Source organism: Acomys minous (genome assembly GCF_964271855.1).
Source record: "Acomys minous genome assembly, chromosome: 6".
Taxonomy (NCBI): Eukaryota; Metazoa; Chordata; class Mammalia; order Rodentia; family Muridae; genus Acomys; species Acomys minous.
This window is the reverse complement of record NC_140487.1, coordinates 53,584,262-53,602,479: the sequence shown is the minus strand read 5'-3', so window position 1 is coordinate 53,602,479 and position 18,218 is coordinate 53,584,262. Positions and strand designations below refer to the sequence as shown.

Below are 18,218 nucleotides of genomic sequence, written 5' to 3'. Positions count from 1 at the left end.
CCTTATCTTAAAAATAAATACATAAAACTAACATTAAAACAATTTAAATTACAATTTCAGAATATTTTAAAGAAATGTCTGCTCTGTAGTAGGAAGCCCCTACTTTTCAGACATCACAGAGTTTTCACAGTGCTTCCAGCGCTATCTGGAAGCCTTAGGTCACAGTCTCAGGTCAGCATCGCGCTGTCAATGGGAAAGGTCAAGAAGACATTCTTACTGTGTGTGGTCTCCAAAACTCAACTTTCTAAAGTCACTTTCAGATTTAAAAGCATTGATATCCTTCTGTGTCTTTTTTTGAGATAAGCAGCTTTTTAGCAGCTTCCTGCTCAAGGTGATTTCTTTTTGTTTCCTTTAATTAAAAAAAAAAACTTATAATGGTGTTTAGTCTTTTCAGCCATACTACTAAACTTTTTTGGGCTGTCTTGGACACTAAACTAATGTTGATGCATAGGGGAAAGAATAGAAATTACAAATAACTGAGTTGTTGAATTTTTTGCATCAGAATCTTGTGCAAGTTGAAAATTATGGTAGTGTGTCCTGCTTTCTCTTGTGCCTCAGTGAGATGCCTAGAAGCCGATGTGATGAATAATTTGTTCATGGTGAATAGCACTTCAAGTCCATGTGCTGAGTTTTATGTAGTTGGACAGGTATACTCAGTCATTCATTGATGGGTTCTGGTTTTGGTTTTCAGTGTGATGGCTAGTTGTATTGTACTGGTTTCTTTTTTCTTCACAGAGGATGTGCTGAGTAAAGATGCTGGGGAATGTGCAATATGCCTTGAAGAATTGCAGCAGGGAGATACCATAGCACGACTGCCTTGCCTGTGTATATATCATAAAGGGTAAGTTTAGTGTTGCTTTATGTTGATATTAAAGCAAAATGATTATTCTTTTGGTTCTAACATTGGTTCTTCTTCATTCGAGCTCTTCTGCTCAGCTTAGGATCTTAATAGCACCCCACCTCCCTTTCTCACCCTTGCTCAGGTTAAGTTAGATGTGCATCTGTTGTGCTGTGCAGGTGTTTTCAGCTTGATCAGCAGGTGTCTGTGTAAGTCTAGCAACCACCTCACTTTTACACCTGGGCCATACGACAGTAAGACTGTCCTCAGACCTGTATTTCTAGCAAATGGCAAGCTGAGATTCCAGCAGGTCGGGAATTCTAGCCGCTTGACCCCAAATCCCACTTGGTTGTTTTTGTTTTTTATACATTATTGTGCTTTCAGAATAATAAAGAACCATTTTTAATTTAAAAAACAAATCCAGGTGTGGTAGGGTACTGTTAGTCTCTGTGAATTCTAGGCTAGCCTGGTCTACATAGTGAGTTCCAGGCCTAATAAAGGCCTGCAAAAACAACCACTATTTAAGGTAACCACAAAAAGAATAGAAAATTAGGGACTGGACAGTTGGCTCAGAGGTTAAGAGCATATACTGGTCAGTTTAATTCCCAGCACCCGCTGGAAGTAGCTAACAGCCACCTGCTACTCCAGTCTTGGGGTAGGCTATAGGCAGCGGGACCCAACGCCTGGCCTCAGAGGACACTGGTCCTCAGATGTACATACCTACATATATACACATAATTAAAAGAAATAATAAAGTTTATTTAAATTTTAAAAAGGAATAGGAGGCCGGGCGTGGTGGTGCACGCCTGTAATCCCAGCACTTGGGAGGCAGAGGCAGACGGATTGCAGTGAGTTCGAGGCCAGCCTGGTCTACAAAGCGAGTCCAGGACAGGACAGGCTACACAGAGAAACCCTGTCTCGGGGGGTGGGGGGGGGGAGAATAGGAAGTTACAGCATTTAAACAAAGGAAAAGAATAAAATGGAATTTTTAATAGCAGTTGTGGTAACAGCTTTGGAGAAAGCAGAGTAAACAATACGTGAAGACACAACAATCTTATGTCTATAAGATTACGTTGGAAGTAGGTGAACTGTTAGAATATGCTATGGATAAGCAAGATGCTTTACAGGTACAAACAAATATGGAACTAAAAGCGTAGAGAACTGTGTCCAGGCAGCTATTAACTAAGCTCACAGTGTGCACCAGTTTCACACACAGTCAGCATCCTAGGAAGCATTCCTTAGAGTTACTGTGTGATGGTAAGTACAGGAAATTCTCCTTGAGTCTATTTATCTGGAGATAAATGACCTTCGTTATTTAAAAATTTCCTGACCAAAATAATAAATGAGTCAAGATACAGAAAAATTGAGCAGTTCCAGCTTGCCAAGTTTTGACTTTATTTTCACAGATAGAATCTAACTACCCAGGATAGCTTCGAAGTGTCCTTGTAGGTTAGGCTTCCCTCACACCTGTGCCCTCCCCCAGCCTCCTGAGCACAAGTGAGTCTGGGTGGTGCCACCTGCCTGCTTTCCAGTTGTCCACATTTGTTTTCATTTCTCGGTATTGGAGCTAGAACTCAGGGTCTTGCACGTGCTGCGGCGTTCTTTACTGCTGAGCTGTACCCTCCGCCCTCTGGTTCAGCCTGATGAGTCCATACATGTCTATATTTACCCAGTGGCTACTGAAACACAGCATAGTATGTGTAGAAAAACTCAGTATTATAAAAATAATATTTATATGCAAATTAAGCTATATAGTTAATGTTATCCCAGTGAAATCTTACTTTCTTGTAACTGGACATAATGTTTCCAATAATATATGTATATGGACTAACAAGTGAAGGGCTGAAGAGTAGTGACCATACTCTTGAAGAATAATCCTGTTGGCATGTGTCCTAAGAGATGCAAAATGAAACAAGGACAAAACTAAGTCCATAAACACGTGAGCCTGCGTGGGGAGACACGGCATGGAACCCAAGGACATGGAGGCTACAGTTAGGACTCTTAGTCCTTCCACTAATGTGTGATCTCAGACAGGTGTTGATTTCCTTGTCTTTAAATGTTTAGTTGTGAGGATTTAAATGTGTTAAAATTTGAGAAATGGTAGCATAAGAAACGTTAAATAGATGAAAAAATGTTTGACCAGAGGTGGTATTACAGTGTTATAAAGAGTAAGCTGTTGGCGTATGGTGCTGTGATCCATTAGTTAGTATACAGAAAATTCTAGGTTGTCTGTGTGCAGTACCTGTGAATTCAACATCTAAGGAAGTAGGGAAAAACTAGGGAATTAATTTTGACCTTTTGGTAAGAAATCCTGCTTCCCTCCATGCTTCCAAAGTAAGCATAGGGATGCTCAGAGACAGCTCAGCAGCTAAAGTGCTTTTCTGCTCTTACAGAGAGGACCTGGAGTCTGTTTCCAGCACTCACTTAGTGCCTCAGCCTCCTGTAACTCCAGTTGCAGAGGCTCTAATACCCTCTTCTGACATCCACGAGGTCACATACACACATGGCCACATACATACACTCAGACAGATTTAAAAGATAAACTCAGGAGACTGATAAAATAAACTGTTAAAAATTGTAGCTTATTTACATTTGAGGTAGAAATTAGTCTTTGTAGTGGAAATGGCCCCTAACATGACAACAAAAGGCTTATGTTTGAAATAACACATGGACCTTTGGTCAGTTGCTGAGGAGAGACTGTGTGCCATTGGTAGATAGGAGCATGGTATTGTAAAGGCTTTCCTAGCACTGTAAATGCTACTGTGTACCAGCTGCAGATGAGAACACATTTGCGTATAACAAACCATGCAGTAACACAGTATTGAAGGACACTCATCCCCCATGGCCCTGCTCAGAATCCCGTCAGGCTGTGTGCTCTCACAGCTCTCAGCTTTGTGTGCATTGGCTTTTGTCTTCATGGCCTATCAGTCAGATTCTTCCTTAGTTATATATGACACTGAGCTCATTAACATTCCAGGCATGCACTATTTATTAGAAACAAGCATATCTTTGTTCTGGTAAAAAATTATGTTGTATGGTCTGCCTTTAATCTGATACTTACCATCAAATGTTGTTACTTTGAGATTATGAATTTGTGGAAAGGTTTATTAAAAAGCATGAATGGTGCCAGGTATGGCGGTATTTACCTGTAATCCCAGTATTTAGGAGGCTAAAGCAGAAAGATCTCCAATTGTGATCAGCAGAGGGTATATAGCAAAACTTTGTTACAGAATCCCTGACCCCCGACCCCTAGTGTATGTGTGTGTGTGTTGGGGGCGGGGGAGAGAGAGATACCTAAATAATAGTAGCTTCTTGAAAATCTGTAAGAAAAAGACTATAGAACATTAAAAGATAAAAAGAAAAAAATGGGGCCAGTGAAATGGTTCAGTGGGCAAAAGCGTTTGCCCCCAAGCCTGACAACCTGGGTTTGAGCCTCACGACCCTCAGGTGGAAGGAGCCAACTTGCTCCTGTAGGATCCGTCCGTCACATGGTCACCAAAGCACATATAAGCTGCCCCCTTTAATAAATGAGTAAGTTATAATAAAATATTTTTCAAAAAAAATTGTTAGCAAATAATTTGAGTAAAGAGGACTGATGTAATTGATATGCAGCTTATAGTTGCAAGTCAGTTATTGTACTATTAAGTCTGTGCTACATTAAAAGTCTAGAGAAAGCAGTGCTCCTGCCCAGAATTAGGGAGGTGGAGGTGGGGGGAAAGACATCTCAACCAGGATGTGAGCCATCACTGAGAAAACCTTACTGTGACTTTCTAAGAAACCAGCTCAAGCTGTCATTAGCGAAGAGATTAATTTGTATTTTGATGTAACCATTTAGAGACTGTTCATAGATAATTGCGAATGTCTACAGTAAAGGAATAGATAAATAAATTGTGTTATATTCTTGGTCATTTTTATTTTGAAAACAAGATCTCACCCAAGTCTTCTAGGCTGGCTTTAGGCCTACAGTCCTGCCTCCAGGCAGCTGGGATTGTGTGCCATCAAGTCCATGTGCTATATTTAGAGAATGGAATGTGAATTAAAAGACACTTATGAAGAAGGCAAGTGAGGCATAATATTTGCAGTAGCATTAATTTAGAGTTACCAATCAAGAAAATGCCTGAGAATAAAAGGTACTAAATTGGGAATACTGATTTCATGCTGGAGCTGCTAGAAGAAAGGAGTATCTAAACAGTGAGGCAGTTTACAGTAGACACTGGGTGATAACTGTCTATATACAATGGGATCTGAGGTTACTTATTAATAGCCTTCTCATGATGAGCCCAGATGACATGGCTGTAAAGTAAGAACCCATTTTAGACCACAGCAGTGCTATTCAGATGCACTGTAAGTGTAACCACAGCTGGAGAATTTTGTTTTAAGATGTGGATGGGAGGTTTTTTAGGGCTCAGTGGTACAGACCAGACTGAAAACATTGGGGTGTGGTAGAATAAATATTACAGTGGCAGCAGGAGTTGCCTTAGTCATTTGGAAGGCATGAGTATTGGTTGGGGTACTCTGCCCCCCACTATATTTTCACCTGTAGAACCACCCTGAAGGGGTATAAGAAAGGTATGTCTTCATTTACCCCTTCAGCATAGTAGCTAACCTGGCTTTATGAGCATCCAGAAATTACCGTGTGCCACCGATGAGAATACCGAGCAATTTGAAAGCTGCTTTAGTGACTTACAGGTTGAAGACACTGATTTTTATCATTTGCCGCAGCTCTGTGCATTTGAATATTGTACAGTGAAGAGAGTGTGTTACATCTGTGCACAGTACAGCAGCCATTGCACATAATACTACTGAGAGCACACGAAATGGGTCTGAGAGACTGTCGTTAAGTTTTGTTGTTAATCTAATGAATTTACATAACTACTGCTTTGGGCAGTGCCGATCTCTATTTGGAAAAATTATGGGCTGCAAAGATAGCTCAGTAAAGTACTTATCTTGCAAGAATGAGGTCTTGGGTTCAATCCTTAGAACCCACAAAAAAGAGCTGCACTTAAAACCTCAGTGCTAGGGAGGTTTGTTACAATAAATTTATCTGTTAGGCCTAGGAAGCCGATAACTGACACAGAGATTGAAACGTACTTTAAAGCTGCAAGCACAGCGCTGGGCAGAATCTAAACTGATACTAATCTACTCGTAAACTAAAATAAACTACTCTAACCTCATAACGTATATATATATCCCAAGCACTTGCCAATCTGATCCTCGGGAGCTTCTTTCCTCCTCCTACTGTCAACTGTCGACTGACTCTCTCTCTCTCTCTCTCTCTCTCTCTCTCTCTCTCTCTCTCTCTCTCTCTCTCTCTCTCTCCCCCTTCCCTCCCTCCTCCCCTCCCCCCCACACACACTCCTCCCCATCTCCAAGAAGTCTCTCCTTCCACTTCCTGTTCTTCTGCACAGCTGATTGGCTAAACAGCTTTATTGACAGTTGTTACATCCACTTAATACATTCCTTCACAGAGGTAGAGGTTGGTGATCCCTGGGACTCACTGACCAACTAGCCTCATTAACCCACTTAGTGAATTCCAGGATAGTGAGGGACCCTACGGGGAGTTGGGGGAGGTGAGCAGCACTTGAGGAAAGACATACATAAGCATGCATGCACACACATATGCAAACCCTATGTATGTACCCTAAACATAATTTGTAGTAAGATCATGAATACTCTATAAATGATATCTTTGTGTATATATGGATTACAGAACAGGGTAGAGGTAAAGGTTCCATAATTACATATAGATGTGGACTTTTTAAATGTTATGCGATGTTGTCAAAATTTTTAAATTAAAGCTATTTTTATTGATAGACAACCCGAGCAGGCCTATATACTACTATTTTGAAAAGGAGTTATTTTTATAACTCTTACTTGATTTTGAATATTGATAAAATGTTGGTTCTTTAAGGGAATAGTTGCCCCTTTTTAAATTGAAAGTACTTCATAGCATAAATGTGACGATCCCTCCCCTTAGTATAAATGTAGGATAATTGAAGTATAATTAACCTCTTTTACTGTATTTGTCAGGTGCGATTATTAAAAATACTGATTTTTTCCTCCAAAGACATTAAAGTCAAGTAGTAGGTATTTTTATTATGACTGTTGGGATATAATTATACATAGGATTTACACTTTTCTAATTTTGTTCTTTTCTAGATGCATAGATGAATGGTTTGAAGTAAATAGATCTTGTCCAGAGCACCCTTCAGATTAAGTGCATCAGATTCCTGTGTTATGGGTAATTATCCCCCCACCCTTTTAAAAATTGATTTGTGAAAAGTTATTTTGGATCGCTATTTTCAACTTGTTTTTTTTTTTCAACTTTTTAAAATTACATTTCTGTGTGTGTATGTGGATGTGTGTTTATGTGTGTGTCTTTTCTAGTTATTTTGTAAGACTACTATATAAAAACTCACATGTAAAGATAGACTAAGGAGGCTAAGAATGTTACTCGGTGATTAAAAGCAACTGCTCTTGATTCTGGAAGAGAGTTAGGTATTGAGTGACTAGAATGCTCTTGGTAATTTGTAACACATTTGCTTACTTAATTAAAGTTTAATACCGGGAGAAACAAACAAACAGTGAGGTACACATTATGACCATACTTTCCAGGAAGAATTCTTTAAGGATCAGAGTAGTTAAGTCCCATGATTAAAAAGCAAGTTGTACCACACTCATCAAATTATGTGCTATCTGCACAACCTTCTGTTTTACATCTGAGTCAAGTGGTTTAAGGAAAGAGCTGAAGGGTTCCATGGAAGCATAAAGACTTGAATTCAGAACACGTGTAAAAAGCCCTGGGCAGGTGGTCCACACTGAAACCCTAATGCTGGGGAGGCAGGTGGGCGGACACCACAGTCTAGCCTAGTTGGCAGCCTCCAGATTTAGTGAGAGATCTTGTATCAAAACTAAGCTGGAAGCCAGGCGTGGTGGCACACACCTTTAATCCCAACACTCAGGAGCCAGAGGCAGGTGGATCACTGTGAGTTTGAGGCCAGCCTGGTCTACAAAGTGAGTGCAGGACAGCCAAAGCTACACAGAGAAACCCTGTCTTGAAAAAAACTGGGAGGAAAAAGATGGAGATTATCGAAGAAGACCCGAGTTGTCAGCTTCTAGCTCCCACACATGAGCACATGCACAACTCTCACACATAAAGGTAAAATGAAGCAAGGCACTCTGCAAGTCCCAGGTTGCAAAAAGAATTGAATCTACACACTTGAGCTGTGTACCTGGTGTAGGTTTTTTGTTTTGTTTTGTTTTTTTAAGTAACATAATTGTCAATCAGAAGTATTATGTGCTGTTGTTGTAAGCATAACTGTCTGTCTGTTACTCACCTGATGTTAAAGTAACACTGTGAGTGCCCTTACTTCTGTTACACAGCTAAGAAAGTGCTTGGGAACGTTGACTTGTTGAGAACACACGGTCTGTTGCTGCTGATTTGGACCCAGGCGTTCTGACACTGATGACTAGTTTAACGACTTTGAGATGCATTTCCTTCATGTGATTAAGCATTTTCCTTCCCATTTTTAACATGTGGTGAAATGTTTGCATCTCTAATAAGCCAGTACATCACATTATAAGACCAAACGGACAAAAGTTTTGTTTTGCTGACCTAGTTTATTTGAAAATGCCTAGTGAATTAAAGATGAACCCATGAGTATCTTTTTTTCCCCATACCCCATAAGGTAATTAAAGAAGATATCCTGTAGCTTTGAAAAAAAAAAAATAAGATTAACGTAACTGCTATTTTAAGTATAGAGCATTTAGCTGACCCTAGGAATGCTTCAGAAGCCTCGGTGTGAGACCACTGTAGCCAACAGTAGAGTTGCTGAGCAGCTGTGACAAGAGGTTGGGAATGTGGTTCTGAGGTCTTGTCCTCTGCCATCCTTACACTTGCTACTATTTTGGTAATTTCTTGCTCTTCAGGCTAGCAGGGTGCCCTGGGTGTGCTGGCTAGTTTTTTGTTAAGTTGACACAAGGTACAGTCAACCGAGAGAAGGGAACCTAGCTGAGAAGATGCCTTCAGAAGATCAGGCTATACACAGACCTGTAAGGCATTTTCTTCATAGTGATTGATGTGAAGAGGGTCCAGCTCACCATGGTGGTGCCATCTGTGCTGGTAGTCCTGGATTCTATAGGAAGGCAGGCTGAGCAAGCCAGTAAGCTGCATCACCCTCTGTGGCCTCTACGTCAGCTCCTGCCTCCAGGTTCCTGTCATGTTTGAGTTCTTGTCCTAACTTCCTTTGATGATCAACAGTGCTGTGGAAGTGTAAGCCAAATAAACTATTTTTCTCCAAATTGCTTTTGGTCACGGGGTTTCATCACAGCAATGATAATCCAACTATGACAGTGGGTAAAGGTGCTTGTCACCAAGCCTGATAACCTGATTCCCACATGCTCTCTTCACACATGTGCCCCGCCACTACAGACAGTAAACAAATAAATGATGTAATTTATCTCTTGCTTTTCGGCTTAGAAGTCTAGCTTTGTGAGGTGATGTATCCAAGAAACTTTGTTGCAACATTGATGCAGATAATTTAAGGTTAACAGATTCTGAAGTAAGAACTGTAGCTGGGTACATGTGAAAGCAGAGGTACTAAAAGACGTGGGAACTTAGTAGAACCCTAAGTGCAAATGGGGTAGCAAGATTTCTGGTGCAGAGCAGTAGGGTGTACTGAGGTTGTATGGGGCAGGTGTACAGCTGTAGTTTTATTTCACTATTAGAAAGGTAGAGATTTCATTGTTCCATGGTGTTGGAAGTCAGACTATGCTCTTGTAGATCTTGCACATGTCAACAGTTGCACTGGGATGTATCTGCAGCCCTGATAAGCCCTGCATTGTTTCAAAGCTTGAATCTAAAGTTTAATGTGGGCTGGCTAGGTGATTCAAGTCACTGTGAGCTGAATCCCCAGCCTGAAAAATGTTTTCTGGGTGGGAGGATGCTTTGGATGTGGTTAAGTGTTGCCCTGTGTCTGAATCAACACAGTTATGAAAAATGGTAGAAGCATTTTAAGAGAAATACTAAAAACCAGTGCTAATAAAATGAAGGATTTGCTGGGCATGGTAGCAGAAGTTCCAGGTCAGCCTGAGCTACATTAAAATGGAGGTATTTTAACTTAATTGTTTAATGAACCAAAGTATATCCCTAAGTCTTTAATCTGTAAATATATAATGCCCCTTTTAGTATGAACTAGTATCAGTCAGGGTGACCTAACAAAATAAATGGCTGATGGTAAGCAAAATCACAGTTCTGCACACTGGAAAATTCTAGGTCAAGGTGCCAAAAGACAGTACCTCTGATGATTGCTCCTCACACATCCAAAGATGGCAGAAGAGTTGCCAATAGCCCTGAAAGTCTCTGATGCTGCTATGTTACAGATTAGCAAGCACCAAGACCCCAGCAAACCTAGGGCTTTCTTTCATGGTCTCATCACTAGACTTTTTTCATTGATGCCACAGTGAGCTATGGGATTTTGGAATACATCCCATCTCAAGAGTCACCAGCATATCTCTGTTAACCTCAGACAACAGCTCTATTTTCTTAACATCTTAGTCCTTTCTTTCTAGGGATCTTTCTGCACATAGTACCTAAGCTTTGAGATGAACTTAACGTACATGGGATAGGCTTATCTTTCTACCTAGCTGCCTGCAGAAATCCAAACCAATGGAGTCTGGTTCCAAAAACTTGAAGGATTTTTTTTAAAAATACCAGAGCCCCACATTATGTATCTATATCATAAGAATTTAATTAGCAACTCTATAAAATAGACATGAACATGCATGTTCTTGATTAATTATGAAGTTACTTACTGTTAATTTGGGAAGATGAGTTTAAGTTTGCGTACATGTATGTACTTAGTTCTCAACATTTATTATGGAAAAGGAATAACTTCACTTTTTTTTTTAAAGACTGTTGAGCTTTAACTGATCATTCTTTCTCTTGATTTGTTCTACAAAGTAATAAATTTCTCAAGTGGTAAAAAGGGCGGTGTGAAAGGCTACAATTATAGCAGCATTGCTCCTGAGAAAGTAGGTATTGTACTTCTATTTGCATTACTATTATTGACCACGACTTAGAATAATTTGTTTTTATCCATGTTTTCTTGTCTTTTCAAGATGCTTGAGAAATCTAGAAGATTTGAAGATCGGACTCTGGAAAAAATGAGAACTGCAGGCTTATTCAGCCAGGATCTGAGTTCTGTGACACCTGGTAGTCCGGAGAGGGACAAGAAGCACAGAACTCAGTGTACCAAACTTGCATATAAGGGACACACAGGGATTTTGAAAATGCTGCACATCCTGGACTAGTCACTGCATAGATGACACTGATAAACATTTTGTATTCAGACGCCAAAGTTAACTAATTGCAAAGTTGATTTACTTTTTATTAAGTTCTGTAGAGCTGCTGTTTTAGTGTGTTTGGGTTTTTGTTTTTGTTTTAAGTTTGGGGATTTTTCATTTTCCCCAACATAATGTTTCTGCATTCACCTATTCTTAACTTGAAAAACCACACAATTTAGTTCTTACAAACTCTTCAATGTGAAACCAAGAAATGTAATCAAAGCAGTGTAATATTCTGTGAATGGAAAGTATAATCTCAAGTTCTTCCAGCCCCCGCCCCCGCCCCCATGTATGAAAAATAGGTTTCTGGGTAGGAGAGTTAAAATATGTTAGTAGTTTGAATTACAGGTTTAATATTATAAAAATGCCATCCAAAGAGTAAATCAAGTTACATAATTACTTTAGTTAATTAAATGTAGAACTGTCTACTGAACTGCAGTTTCTGAAATACATTGTTTCTTCTGAAATAAACTGTGCAATAGCTTGTTGGCAGTGACCATCTTGCAGCTATGCAACTTTGAAAAGTCCAGATTTGGGGGTCTCAGTGCTGGGGCCACAGTGACTCTGTCCTAACAGGTATTTTGTTCCTTTCATGTAATTACTTCATTGTGCTTTGCATTTCCAGGCAGTTTTTCCATGTTTGGGTAAAATGTTTAGCAAGTTGTAAACTTAATACCTTATGAAAAGGGTGAAATAAACACTTCTGCAGTGGGACTTGGAGTAATTTGAGGGACATTTTATATACTTTTAAAAATCAGAATTTAATTGGGATGCCAGATTTCTAGCAACTTGCATCTTTAGTTTTCCAGATAATCTGGAAGTTAGCATTTGATAAATGATTTTTTAAGCAAATATAAAGATTTTGTTAATTTATAATTTATTAATGTGTTGTTACTGTAATTGAAAATGTTGTGGATACTTTTAAATTCAGTCTTTGTAGAAAGAACTGTATTAAGCAAAATTATGTGAATAAATACTCCCCTAAAATATATCCAATGGTTAAGAATACTGGAAGAGAGCTATCAGGGCTCCAACGGTGAATGTCTTCTTAAATACTTATCAGAATATCAATATGTAGATTTCACATTTGATTTCCTCAGGAGGACATTGCTTCCCTGGTCTATTCAGCCTGCACAGCTCTGCTTTCCTGCCCAGCTGCCCTGAGGTGTTGAAGTGTATGCTTCTGATGCTGCTGCTCTTACACTCATTTTTGCCCCAGCCCTGTTGCTTCTGCTTCCTCCTTTTCAAAAGGGCAAGTGCAGGAGCACCTGCTGCTATGGTGGGGGTATGGGTGGGGGGCTGTCCTGATCATGGAAAGAGCTTGCATTGCTTTCGTGTGGTTATAGGCTAGCTAGTACTTCCCTGCAGTGTCAGACCATCCTGTGTGACAGCTGCCAGTACGGCTCCGTAGGGACTTTTTCTGCCAGTTGTAGCAAGTTGCTCTTCCATCAAGGGAAATAATTCTTTCCTTAATTTTTTTCTGTTAATATGAAATCTGAGTCCATTTTTGTAAGCTTTCCTCTCCCCCTGGTTTTCCCCCAAGGAACTCTTAGAATGTGAATAATCACTTTGCTGTCTACTACTGGTATAATGCCATGATAAGACTGACTTCTGCTGGCTTCTCTTGGAGAGCAGCTGTGGTAATTCATGTCTAGACTCCCCTGCAAGGTGACGTGTTTTGTGCCAAGCTCAACTTGTTGGAGTCTCAGCCTAAGTTCTTTCCCTCACATTGTTCTCCAGTGGTCTTCATGGCTTCTGTGGTGTTACAGAGCTCAGTGCTGCCGCGCAAGGACACGGACACTGACTGTGCTTGTCTGGACAGTATTTACTGAAATCCATTCAAACAGCTCTTATTTGTCAAATTTTATAAAGTTGGTATTTTTACTTTTAAGCTCTGTCTGCAATGATTTCCTAAAAAGAATAATTAAAAATAGAAGAAAAGAGAGGTGCTCAAATGTTCCAGTTTCTGTTCAGTTACTGGCCTAGGAGTGTTCTATAAGTGATACTTTGTATAACCCTGCTTATAATATCAGCCTGTACGCAGACACTGAGTAGCATCAGTCGTTAAATTATGGAACATTCAGCTGAAACTACTGGCAGTAAATACTATGGAGGTGGAATAAAAATTGAAAGCCTCTGTTCTCCAGCTGGTCATAGCCTTCTCGCATCTTTGTAAGTACTCTTGCAGGGCACACGTGTGTAGAGAATGGGGTACATGCGTGGCTTTCTCCAGTGCCGTTCTGTCCATAGGGAACTTACTGCCAATTTATATTGTACTTTAATCTGGTTTCTTATTCCCTCTTTGCCAGGATATTTAAGAGACGCACTCGTCTCTTTATAAAATCATTCTCTTTCTTAGGTTCTGCTCTAGAGAGATAGACATAATGCTTTTCAAGCCTAGTTATAAATCAGACTGTAAGACTGTTTTAAGAACAATGTTTATGTTGAGGTATGAGCAGTGCTTTCTACCTGATTTTTGTGTATGTGACAGTGACAAAGTCCTGTTGACTGTTGGAGTATATAGGTTTGGGCTCTCTAGTGCAAGTCTTCTGCAGTCTCAAATGTTACATGAGTGTTCTGGTTTTCTCTTAGATACTAGAATACCAAGTACCAGAATAACCAAGGACCATCCTTAGCATATCTGCAGGATGCACAGCAAAGATTTCCACCTGAGTTACCAGAAATGGCAGAATCCTTCCCAGAGCATATTTCACACTGTTTTTCTAAGTCTGGGTATGGTGAGACTTCAGAGTACTCAGTTCCCATTGGACATGGTGGGTGGCTCATGCTAACACTCAGGAAACTGAGGCAGGAGGATTGCCACAGGGTTCAGCTGGCCTGGACTACAAAGTGAGTTCTAGGCTGGCCTGTCTCATAAATAAATAAATCAATAAATGCAATCATTTTAATATGTTACCGCAAGACAAAACATACTCCTTTTAGTGAAAAGGATTGTGGATTCAGTGTAAATAGGACCTGCTGTTCTGTATTGACTTGAGTGGAGTAAAAGGGTTTTCCCAACAGGAAGCTAAAGGTGAGCAAAGCGTGAAGCTCTTAAAATTCAAGAACAGTTGCATTTGCCATCTGACTGATAGCCTCACTGTGTATTGACCATGTGATCTAGATAGCCTTGCTCTTCACAGATCATCAGGAGCATACAACGTGACTTAGAAGCAAATGTGCTATTGTCACAAGCACCATTCACTGGTTGTGGGGGCTCTTCTGCATTCAGCCATTCTTATGTGGATTTGGGTTACCTTGAGGTAAATGCTGCATTCACTGACAGTGAAAAATAAAGTGTGAAAGGCCCCCTTGTTACTCACTATACAGATAACTTTACTTTACTTTTAAAAATGTAGCATGTCAGTCCTTTGGAGTCCATTCTCCTGTTTTTCCTAAAGTATATAATATGTAATATTTTCTTAGTTGTGTAATATAACTGTAGTTACCCTACCTGGTTTACTCTCGACTCTTGCTCCGTTTCACATCTCCTGCTGCGTATGTGTGAGTGGCTGCTGCTTGGTATACTCTGGTAGTGATTCACATCCTGAAATCATCCATAAGACATTTTTGGTGATAATGTACCCAACTAATAACTTTCTACTGTATTCTGTAAATGTTCTACTTAAGCTAGGAAAAAGACTGTTGTGTTTTTATTTTTTATTTTTTGTTTTGTTTCGTTTTTTAATCAGTGTTCTCCCTTAAATGGGAAATTCCTGATCTCCTAAGTCTGTTGACTTTCTGTGGGAAATAACCAACCTTGAACACCAGAAATGTTACTATTTAGTTTCTGTTGAACATGCACTATCACTGTCCTCACAGGTTTGTTATCAGGTGTTCAGACCCTTCTTAATTCTTGACCAGTGGCTGATAATAAGGTAGATTTTTTTTCCTTTGGTCTTTTGGTTTATAAGAGAAGTAAAGAACAGTTTGGCATGAACAAAGATCCCCACCACAATAAATGACAAATGTGATGCTGTAGCATTTATTAACGTCTGTGTTTCTTAGCTCTGCCTTGGGCCATGAGGATCTCAAGACTGGACATCAGAAGTCACAGTTCTCTTACCCACCGACTGCCCATGCCTGCGATTCCTGATTATTATGCTGGAGTTGGCATGTAGCAATCATTTATTCAGGAAACTAAACAACTGCCTACGTTTTGTTAGTAGTGACTCTGGGGCATCTGGTATCCCAGCACCCAAAATGTGGAGGCAAAGGATCCTGGGCTTGAAACCAGCTTGGGCTACACCGTGAGCTTGAGACGAGCCTGAACTACAAAGTGAGAGCTTGTTTCCCTGTTTGACTGTAGTGCCATGTTAGGGTGTTGAGATGTGTATAGTAAGAAGCTAACAGACTCTGGTCTAGGACTTGATGGCACTGGTTAACAGTTGTTGCATTTCTTTGCATATGACTTGTTATATGGATTTCTTTGCTTGAAAATCACAATATTTACCTCTTGATTTATTCATGGTTTCTACAACTCTTCTACAATACCTCTTAATTTCCTCTATTAGAAAGTATTTTGTTGTTCTTAAACAAGGCCCTGAAAGCATTGATCATAAGAGATAGAGAAAATGTATTAGGAACAGCCTGTATTAGTGTGTTCTAAACAGAAACAGAACAGTTCATTGATATTTTAATAAATAAAATTTCCAAATGATCTCATTAAACTCTCCTGTTCCTTAGAAGTAGAAAATAAGAATGGTCTCAAGGGATGTTGTCAAATATCCTACCTTATGTCTTTAAGTTGACAGTGTATTACAATAAAACAAATATTTGAATGATGAAAAGTTGCCATGCTACAATTAATGTTATGGCCTCTTTATTTTTTTATACCCATAATAACAAAGCTGGATCTAAAATTGTGAAAATTTCTTATTAGCGTATGGTATTGGACAAAAAGGTTTTTGTATTTTCTTGACTGTAAGTAAAGATGTATTTTGAAATACCTGAGGAAACCTGTTAGTGTTATCATTGAAATGTAGCTGAAGCAGTAAGTGTTAGAAAGGATGCTTTAAGCCAGGTGTGGTGGCGCACGTCTTTAATCCTGCACTGAGTCAGAGACAGACGGATCTACACACACACATCAGAAAGGATGCTCTACAGTTAGGCAGTCACACTTTGTAGACTTTGTTTCATAACCTTCCTTATTTTTTGGAAGCAATTTTCAGCATATAAACAAACACAGTTGGGTTCTGTAGTGATGTGATTAAGAAACTAGGCTTTGAAGCCAGGCATGGTGGCGCATGCCTTTAATCTCAGCACCTAGGAGGCAGAGGCAGGCAGATCTCTGTGAGTTCGAGGCTAGCCTGGTCTACAAAGAGAGTCCAGGACAGCCAAGACTACTTAGAAACCCTGTCTCAAAAAAAAGAAAGAAAGAAAGAAAGAGAAAGAAACTAGGCTTTGGGGCTGGATTTTCTAGTCTTAGGCATCTTTGGCCATGAGTTTTATTCTCTGTGCTATGTCTTCGTCTTTTATTAAGTAATAGAGTAGGCATATGCAAAGCCAGGGGGTTACACATAAATGTTGATGTTAAACAATTTGTACCCATTTACATGATTTTTATTAATACACTTTTACATTGACTAATGTGTTCAAAGAAGCCATGGAATGACAGCATCATAGGTTCTGACTTCCATCCTCACCATTTAGTGAAAAATGCTGTTTGAGCAACTTCACATTAAGCAGTATTTTATTCTATGCTGTATTGGAACCAGGAACACAGTAATGAAAGACAACTGGCCCCTGGGAGCCTAATTTTTAGTGAACAAGTAGCTATTGCATACCGAGAGCAATATGCTGTAGCAAACATTCTATGTGGTATAGACTCAGGAGAGATGAGAGAGCAAGTAGGTCTTCAAGAAGAGATGATGCATAGCTCTAGAGAAAGTAAAGGGATGTGTACAGTAGACAGGAAGTCAGCCTTTACTGTCTAGGGAGGCAAGCAAACAACATCATACAGTGTGTATATGTCTGTGGTTAGAGGGCTTTAAACAGGAAAGACAATCATGTTTACATTTCAGATTGGGGAGGGTGAGAAGAGGCGGAAAGGCCTGTTAAGAGGGAGGGAGGATGAGAACGGGAAGATAGAGTGAGGGGGTAACAATCGGGATGTGATTAATTAAAAAAAAAATCTGTGGTAACTCAAGGTGAGGGCAGGAGGACCTGGAAATGTAGGAAGGAAAGTCAACTCTTCCCAGCAGCCATCTTTGTAGAAGGGCATAGAGAGGGACCAGGACAACTCATACTTTTTATGTATCTTTAAAGGTTGACTCTACCTGGGATAGTCTGCTTATGCTAGGAGCATCCTGAAGAACCAGAAGTAAGGAACTTTGTTTGAAAGTGAATTGACTATGGGTGGGAGTGGGGCAGACAGGACAGGATAGTGTTGAGAACAAAACCAAAGATGAATAAGGGGCAGTTACTTCAGGGTTACAGTGCCTTAGGGCTGCAAGCATTGTCAGTTGTAACTGCTAGTTGGAAGAGTGAGGGGCTCTGAGTTACTTTAACTCTCTAGCTTGACTGAGTTGACCCTCTCTTGAAGCCCAATTGCCTTAGCTCTTGTTGTTTTTACCCTAGTTTAGTAAGTGCCAACATGCACCCTCAAACACTCTTCGGGGGTTTGTTTTGGGTTCGTTTCCCATACCCTTTCCATTGTGCCTGACTTCAAAGCAAAGAGTAAAGGTACCACTTGATTTGGGTTCTGGTACACATACATGGGAGCCTGCTGTCCCGATGATGATGGCTATTAAAGACAGGTTTTCTTCTGTAGGACCAGAAGGTTATAGGTGTTGCTTCCTGGTCTTTGCTGTTGAGCAAAGGACAGAAAGGTAAAAGCATTCTTAGAGGAGCAGCAACCTCAGGGTAGCTGTATGAGTCAAGGAGAAGGCCCGTTGATGATCTAGACCAACGGTGTATCTATGGCAACATTTCTCCAAATGACTTGGGTTCTCTTCAGAGGAAGGAAACATCACATCAGAGACCTGTGAAAACAGTAGAAACAACCCTGAGATATATATCTCAGAGGACAAAGTCC

At 40.0% G+C, this 18,218-nt stretch overlaps 1 protein-coding gene across 2 annotated transcripts in view; it reads left to right on the top strand.

The window, feature by feature from the left end:
* ZNRF2 (zinc and ring finger 2) overlaps positions 1 to 16,570 on the top strand; it is a 71,723-nt gene extending 55,153 nt beyond the window's left edge. For both annotated transcript variants that reach the window (XM_084787589.1, XM_084787588.1), the window contains exons 3-5: positions 736 to 841; positions 6,998 to 7,079; positions 10,958 to 16,570. In XM_084787589.1, the coding sequence (XP_084643715.1) occupies positions 736 to 841; positions 6,998 to 7,055 (164 nt within the window). In that variant the 3' untranslated portion in view covers positions 7,056 to 7,079; positions 10,958 to 16,570. The remainder of the gene's footprint in view (positions 1 to 735; positions 842 to 6,997; positions 7,080 to 10,957) is intronic.
* Positions 16,571 to 18,218: the final 1,648 nt, after the last annotated feature.